Source organism: Hippoglossus hippoglossus, chromosome 10 (assembly GCF_009819705.1).
Source record: "Hippoglossus hippoglossus isolate fHipHip1 chromosome 10, fHipHip1.pri, whole genome shotgun sequence".
Taxonomy (NCBI): Eukaryota; Metazoa; Chordata; class Actinopteri; order Pleuronectiformes; family Pleuronectidae; genus Hippoglossus; species Hippoglossus hippoglossus.
Window position 1 is genome coordinate 15,128,443 of NC_047160.1, and position 8,710 is coordinate 15,137,152.

Genomic DNA, 8,710 nt, shown 5'->3' on the forward strand with positions numbered 1-8,710 from the left:
TGAGCCTTTCGTGGACATATTCGAATCAGCGTTTATGCTTGATGATATGATAACTTTTATTTTAAAAGCAGATATATTGGTATTGAATAGTTATCCTCCCTAACATCTGTATCAACATCAGCCCCCAAAAATCTATATTGTTCGGGACAGTAAAAATACCTCCATAGTGACTGCAAGTAACACAAGACTCTTATGTTACAATGGGGAAAGATAATTGCCAGTCAAGCCTTCTTCTTTACTAAAAGTGACAAAATACTCAACATGCAGTAATTCAATGAGCGGAGCTTCAGTAAATGTATTGTTCCATCTTCCTGCACGTTCACATAAGGTCAGTGAGGCAAGACATAGACCTTGAAACCTGCTGTACTGTGGTTATTTTCCCATTCCGGCTGCCTCCTGACACAGTAAAAACAAAAAGCACACAGTATATTACACAGCTACATACCCGTTCAACCCCCCCATCTCCTCTCTAATTCACTTCCTCTACCCCTGAACATGTTGCAACCTCGCAGCATCAGCTGGGTTTGTATCTTAAATCAATAGAAATAAAGAAGCAGGTGGCTTTGGGGTCATTCCACCGGGGGAATGGAGCGCTCCACAGTTTTAATGGCACATCCAGCTCCCGGAAGGCAGATGGATTAATTCTTCAGCTTGTGCGCACAAAAATACAGCTATAAAACACATTGTTTCCTCTGTGTGAAAGGACAAAAGATGATGAGTTTCTGCTGTGATGGATTAAACGGGTTTAGCAGGGCTTCCACTAAAACAAAGTATCTAAAACACCACTCTCCAAAGGGCCACACACCTGCGGGCTTCTTTCAACACGTTTAATTTGTCTTTCGAAATTTTCACATTATAAAGTGTGATGTTTCAATTGCATGGTGCTAGGGTACAGCTTTTGTTTTTCATCCGATCATTCCCAGCATTTGCTCATCCTCCCGTACCGGTCCAGACTCATCCTCCGTCTCTGTCTCCTCCCTCTGTGTCTCTGAGGGCGTCCAGTGACTCATCTGATTCCTCTGCATGTTAGTGTGATGGAGTGACTGTTGTGACGAGGGTCCACTCAGCAGGCGAGGAGGCTTGGATCAGTTAATAATGGAACTAACGAGCATCCGTCCAAATGAGCTTTTAATGGGCTCTGTCTACCTGCGGCTACAAGAGAGGGATGGGGTGAGGGAGGTTTGTGTCTGTTGGGGGGGGGTCAAGGAAGGCAACTGAAAGAAAACGAGAATGATACGTTTTTCTTATATATATTTTTAAACTAGTTTGTATTGACTTTTTAAATTTGACCCTGTGTGTGTGATCCATAATCCAAAGCCAACAAAGGCAAATCTGCTGAACAGAAATCCTTTGAATTGCTGTTGAGATACAGTTGCCTATAAATATAATGTTATCAGCTTTAATTATTTAACTTCATCATAATCTGAAAGGCTGCTGATGCCTGAACACCACAGATGATAATCAGAGAAGGGTGGCCTTCTCAAAAATCAATGATTTGAATTGCCCCTAGCAGTGTGATGCATCATTAAATCATCAAATAAGAAAATATTACATGGTTTCAAAAGCCGAGTTATCAATACCTTCTCAATGAAGTCGAAGGTTTAGAAAGTTTTAAAAAACATATTTTGGTTTTGGCCCTGTTTTTATGTTCAGCCGCACAGGAAACCTTTGAACATATATTTAGAGAAACGGTTTTGAGTTTTAAATAAACGCTGAGAACAAAGACTGTTTTAATAGGTCTCGTGTGCTGCACTTAGAATAATGATGTGGGACAATAAATAAATGCATTCATCAATTTGAAAGTTCATGTTGTGCTTTGGAAAAAAGAAATCAAAGCCGAACTCTAAGAGCTGAGTCATTTGAATAAACTGCTGAGTCATGTCTGGCTTCTATCCCATCATTTTATTTAGTTTTTTAAGTTCAATAAGGTCATTGTTCAAACACTGGTTGATACATCGGTTATATTCACATTTCAAAGCAGGATCTCCCTAAGTATTCCATAAAATTATATCGGAGTCATTATAACCAATAATGAGCACATTGTTTCATCATACACCTTATGAGGACGACACCGTTCCAATCTGAACTTTACGACCGAGTAGGAAATAACTTTTGACAAGATAAATGACACTTTAAAAAAAAAGAAGCCGAACAGAATGTGAAGAAAAGATATTCACTCATGAAATTTATTAGACTGGTGGATTTCAGGAAATTGGGAACTGCTTAATGAAAACTGCTCAAATGGCACATCCTTTACTCTCTCCTGCTTTTTCTCCACTTTTTCCCCTGCAGTACATCTGCTGCTATACTCCTTTAGTGATTTCCTATGAATGACTTTGAACAACCCCCAGAGAAGAGCTGGGAACAATTAACACCCATAAAGGATTTGGAGAATAGTTAAGCACCGGTCCTCGAGACAAACTGAAACTTTTGAACCATTGTACTTTATCTGGTTCCAGCGGTTTGGAGTGGTAACAAAGTGCTCTTTCACAAATTATCCTTCTGAAGGAGGTTTCAACTTTGCTCTCCCCAAAACCTGCCTGCATAACATTGTCTCCGTCAAAATGAAGTCCCGTGAAAGCTGCTTGTTGGACACAAACTCCACCAAAGAGCTTTAATCTTGTTCATTTATGCATTTGTCCTTGTAACTCATCCAGTTTAGCTGCTGTTTCCCGCTGTAATGAGGCTTAAGATTGGCCTTTTTCATTACTGTGAGTGCGTCCCTGCAAACTTGTCCATTCCCTTCGAAAGCACAATGCTCCACTTTCCTTTTCCTGACAGTCACCTTCACCCTGACTGACCTGACAGGCATATTGCCAGAAAGGACCAGCGTAAGACATTTTAGTCTGTGGCGACCTGATAGACGAATGCCCTAAATAGATCCCCAGTTTGACTCCTCTCTCTCCCTGTCTCTCAACTATCACTATCAGACAAGAGGCTGCCCACCCCCATTTGAAGGTTTTCTTTAAAAGAAGTAAATAACCGACCACTTCATCCAACGCTATCTCTACACTACTTTTTTCGTGCAGACTCTGAAGTTATTTTTCTTTGGTTAAAAATAAATAAATCTGCCTCCTTTACTAAATGGTAAATGATCTGAATTCATGTTTTACTTATTTTTTTACTCCAAGAGCTTTACAGAACAGTTTTGCCATTCACCCATATTCATTCCTACAGTGCATCTTTATGCAGCACTTTATCATACACTGACAACACAGCCAACAGGGGCAATTTGGGGTTTAGTGCCTCGTTCAATGGGGGAGACAGGGATTGAACCATTAACCTTCTGGCCAGCGGACGACCCGTCCTACCCTGCCACCGCCGCTATTACTGTGTGTCTTCTTATCAAACCTGTCATCTTTGACCATGTGTGATTCTGCTCCTTCAGAGTGCCGTGATGTGCTGTTACCCATGATGCTGCGGGAGTTGAGCGGGGCACTGGCCAGCATGGCTGACGGGCCTCATGATGAGAGGAGGAACAGCCTGGAGCTGCTCAACAACATTCTGGAGGTCCTCAGCCGGAACAATGTGGTGAGACACGCAAAAATACATGTGTCTGTTGACGTCTATTTATCATTTACCTGGATTCAGAGTAGACAGTTGCAATGATTTGTCAGGAAATATTGAGAGTTGAGATTGCTTAGGCCACACACCTACATTTTTGCAGTAGGTGTTTAATGACACGTTGTTCCTGTCATTGCAAATATAGCACAGCCAGCCCCTAATCACATCTTGTACCTGAGGCAGGATAACAACTTGTTCTTTCTTTCTCTCTACATTGTCACCTCATTTCTCCTCTCATTCCTCATTTCCTTTTCTTTTCCTTACAGGTCTTCTGTGTAGTTTTCCAATCCTTTGCCATGTCCAACATTCATTCTATGACTGACATGTGTCTTTTTTTCCTTTTATAACGGCAGATACAGTTTCCCACAGAAACAATCAAATGTCAAGAAGCAAACAAAATCAGATTGTGTTTGTCGTAACTCGAGGGGAAACCCTGTTGATTCACTCTGATGCCAGAAGCAGCAGCAACACCAGTTTCTGTTTTTCTCAACACAATTTGTATAAAAATTAGATACAACCAAACAACCAGGACAATAATGAACATAAAGTGCTCCCATTTAACGCAACCACATAGACTGCACTACCAATGTCTCGCTGATGCACACGCTCTCGACCAATCGCGAGTCAGTCTCGCCCAACCAAACTTTGAAGAAATTAACACTTGGACATCCATCAGCGTGATAAGAAATGACAGAAACCATCTTTGAGTAAAATGTAAAATGTATTTGACATGCACTTTGACTTTTTAGTTTGGCCCATTACCCATCCACTAACATAGAGGAGGTAGGATTTATGACCTATACAGCAGCCAGCCACTTTGGCTTCACTGGGGAAGTGTCATGTCATCCATCTTTATATACAGTCTATAATGTGTACCAGTGAACAGAAACAGGTGAGTGGCTGAACTGTCAAGCCTCGTTTGCTCTGAAACAACACAACATCATCCCTCTAACATTGTTATTGGGAGAATATAAGAGTCAAGTATAAGAAGACATTTCCTTTATCTTTTCAGAATCACAGAAATGAATTTGAACTACCCCCGAGCTCCGTACCAGCAAATCAGATCTTGCCTCCTTAAGAATGTAGTGCCTGGCCCTAAGCTATTTAGTTTTCAGGCTCACAGCCGTGCAACGAAGCAGGCCTTGACCAATTAGAAACAAATTGTATTTTGTTTCAAACGTGTCGCTGCATGTTAGTCTGCTGGAACAAAACCTCGGTACGCTCTCAAACTAAACATCTTTAATACTCGCACATGCACACAACAAATACATCAGCGGTATCCAGCCGAGGGATTCTTAATTGCTACTGCAAGTTGTTGACAGCCTGCTGAGTCTTTGCAGAGAAGGTATGGCTCCTTTTTTCCAGCTCTATTTATTTGGATAGCACTAATGAAGATGAGCCAGGAGAAAGAGAAAGTGAGAGAAGTAATAATGACATGAGTTTGAGTCAATTGAGATATCAAAACATAAGCAGTGGCAGACTGTCCAAAAAGATATGATACATACAACAATGTGCAGACTACAAAACCAATGATACGCAGCCTCACACAGGTTTTCCATCAGAACTACGTGAGACTAATGTCGACTGTTGGACGACAAGTTCTGAGAATTCACACTGCAGACATTTTCCTCTAATGTCATGTCGTAGGCGTCATAGATAATGTCATATCGGCTACTGCTGGGTTCCAGGTAGCAAGTCCAAATCTGACATCTCATTATCATTTCACTGCCTCACAATTGATCAGCAACTAAAGATAGTGAAAATCTGGATTGAAACATTGGGCCATGTCAAGATATCGCTACTGTACTAGTTACAGCGGATGTTAGCACAGCTTGAACTTGAACATTACACAGAAATATGTGTTCTTGGGATTGTTACTGGTTCAACCAGAACATTTTAAAGGTTGGGTGAACAGACGGCAAAACAGTTTAACGTCGATTGGCTAGCTAAATTACATCCTGTTAATATATTGTTGAAAGATCGCTCCTCCCTAGTGGCAGCTTGTTACAGAGCAGCTCTCACTCACTTTGAGCCTGTTTCCCTCTAACTTCGTCTTTTTAAAATTATTTTTTATTCTTCTTTCACGTGTTTGGTTTCTCTAATGTCTGTGCACTATGGATGACAAGTGCTTCATGCCGGCTGTGTTCCATCTGCTAATTTAGCAAATTTCCCAATCGTGGGAGTAATAAAGGATTATCTTATCTCATCTTATCTTTAACTTACAGGTTTACATAAATATGTCCAAAATGTGGGTTGATCGGACATTGGAGAATTAAAACACCTTTCCTTTAGTATCACAGCAGTATCGAACAGTAATGTTGGCTATTAAGTAACCAAATGCTAACTTTGGCTGTTAGCTAATTAGCTGTTAGCTTTTGGAGGGCAAATTTGTTGTTTTGCCTTGAAACACAGTTTGATCGTCATATTTTTAAGATCCATTATCTTTTCAGTTGCCGATCAATTGGAAAGCAGTTAAGTTTTAGCAATTGATCAGATTTCCTGTGTTTAAACGACTTTATCCTTTTGATAACAGCCTTTCAGGTTAATTTCCATCCCGAGCGTGATGAAAATTGCGACCATATCAATCTGGGGGATGGCCTTTAGATACAAAATTGTACTGTTTGGTTCTTGTATCAAAGTGTTAGAGACACTGTCAGGATGAGGACTGGCTCTCATATCTAATTCTTAATCTAAATGTGTGTATTCAAGTCCAGTCAAAGAAAATACATCACTTATCAAAAGCCCCTCTAACACATCGTTGTCTTATCTGGAGAAAAAAGCAAAATATGTAAGATTAGTTTTTAAAACTTTTCAGAGGGAAAAATGCACAAGAGCAGAAAAGTCGAGACAAATGAAGTCTGCTGATGGCCGTTCAAGGACAATGATAAAAACAGGGAATCAGGACTGAGCGTTAACAGCTAAACAAACCGAGGGGAATAAAGTTAATTTCATAAACAATAAGGTTAAGGGATTTTATAACAAACAAAACAGGCAGACAGGGAGATTTTTGAAGGACGGGAGAAAGAGAACAGGTGCTCTGAGACAGAAGTAACAGAAGAAGAGGAGATGGTGGCAGGAGATGTTTTCGCTTCATCACGTATTATCTCTTCCCTTTGTTTTCCACCCATCTCTCTTTTCTTCTCTGGGTGGTACCTGATTAAGCTGTCAGTCAACAGATGTCTCCAAATTATAGGGATTCTCATAGACAAACAGAGATGGAGGAGAAGACAAGGCAACAGACAGATGCCCATGTCAGTAGGAGAGTTTGTGATGAGTAACGTTTGTGTTTGATAAAGGGAGGATACTAACAGAGACATGGCTCAACAGAGATTTCATGCTTTTGTCTTTCCTCTACCCCCAACCCATTGCTTTCTGTTTTTTTGTTTTGTGTATCATGATGCTAATACAGATAATAAACCAGGTATAGTTTTGATCAACTACAACTGTTGAGTTATGTGTTTCTGTTCTGCAGGAGAGAGCGAGAGAGCGAGAGCATCTCTGAAAAAACTCTTTCCAGTAGACTGAAATTCCTACAGCTAGCCAGAAAGACTTTGGCTTATTTAGAATCAACAGCTGGGCCTTAACCGAACTAGCTGAGCATGAGCTTGTAGGTGTGTGCGTGTCTTACTGAGCGCGTTGGACACACACACACTTCCACAGTTGTGTCCTGTGGCTGTGAGTGCATTTATAGTGGTTTAATCATGCATAACTGATTCCATTCTCATCAGGCCCTTCAAATCATCTCGCATCAGGACGGCACTCTCACAAACACGCAAACATACCGGCAGCCAAACAACCACACCGTCACACACAGACACACAGACACACACACACTGTCGCACTGAGCATGATGGGTTTAAACTTTGAACTTGAGACCTTTTTTACCTACTTCTAGTATTTTTAGACCTTCGCTCTTCTTTTTTATGCTTTGCTGATCAGCTCCTACAAGGACATACAAACCTACAACGTACACACATGTATAATTGGGTCAGATTATGCTAAGAAGGATTCACACCAAAAAGCACACACTCACACACACACACACACACACACAAAATATGCCCAGCGGCACTAATGCTTACGTGTGTTTGGATGTAACAGATTCTTTAGTCTGAGTCAGCCTCCGTGGTAGATCTTCATTGCAGCAGACTACTGTTTGTGTGTGGGTGTGGGTGTGTGTGCGTTTTTAATAGAGAAAGGCCATTGTCCCATTTTTGAACGTGTCATTTTTCAGGCCCCATTCCTCTTAAATTGCACCCTTCACAGGTCAGCAAACGTAATAAGCACAATATCTCAGTCGAGGTCTCCACCACGAGAGTATTAACGTTAGGTGAATATCATTTTAAAGACTCCTATTTCTATGGGCTCAACAATTGTCCACTATTGCACTATTTCTTTTGTCCTAAATGGACTAAACAACCAGAATGCGTTCGGTCTTGTGTGAAGGCTCTCACTTAAGTTAAGCTGCCAATAACCACTCGGCCATGCAGTTGACAAACAGTTATTTAAACATTTTATCTAGGAAACAGATGGGTCTGAGCACTAAGACAGTCTTCAAACGTCTCATCCCTTTCCTTTTTCTCGTGGGCGGATGCAGAAAGAGAAACATAGATAACAATATGAAAACAGGTCAGCACAAAAATTGCCTTTTATGGTTCAAGTGTCTACACTGAAGTTGATTAACTGAATAGAACATTTTTTCAAAAGAGTTTTAAAGTTGAGATTCAGAGAACTCTATTCTCTTCAATATCTCATGTGATCAGCCATCCATCCATTCAGAACCCGAGTGAGTTTTAGTTAGAGGAGAAAACAAACGAAAACCTGATGAGTCTGCAAAGTCTAGAAGAGAAAAAGTGTGGACATTTTCCCAGAAGCAGCACCGACATTATGCCTGAGCAGACGCTGCCTCAGTCGGACAGTGGCTGTTCTTCAACTGTGTGTTTTCATTTGAGTGAATACTTGAGGAAACCTAACAATCTTTATCTGTTTTCTAACCTCCCGTCCTCCTCTGTCATCCCTCTCCATCTTTCTCTGTTTGTCCTCAGGGGGAAACGTTTCAGCACATCCAGGACATTGTGGTGTCTCTGATGAGGATCATTAACAAGACGGTCATCACAATGGGTCGTGAGCACGCCCTGATTGTGAG

General features: G+C 40.9%; 1 protein-coding gene across 1 annotated transcript in view; it reads left to right on the plus strand.

Moving 5' to 3' along the window:
• The window catches only part of LOC117769355 (dedicator of cytokinesis protein 2), a 101,701-nt gene that overhangs the window by 41,235 nt on the left and 51,756 nt on the right, over positions 1-8,710 (plus strand). Inside the window, exons 25-26 of the mRNA XM_034598225.1 lie at positions 3,389-3,531; positions 8,610-8,705. Of these exons, the coding sequence (XP_034454116.1) occupies positions 3,389-3,531; positions 8,610-8,705 (239 nt within the window). The remainder of the gene's footprint in view (positions 1-3,388; positions 3,532-8,609; positions 8,706-8,710) is intronic.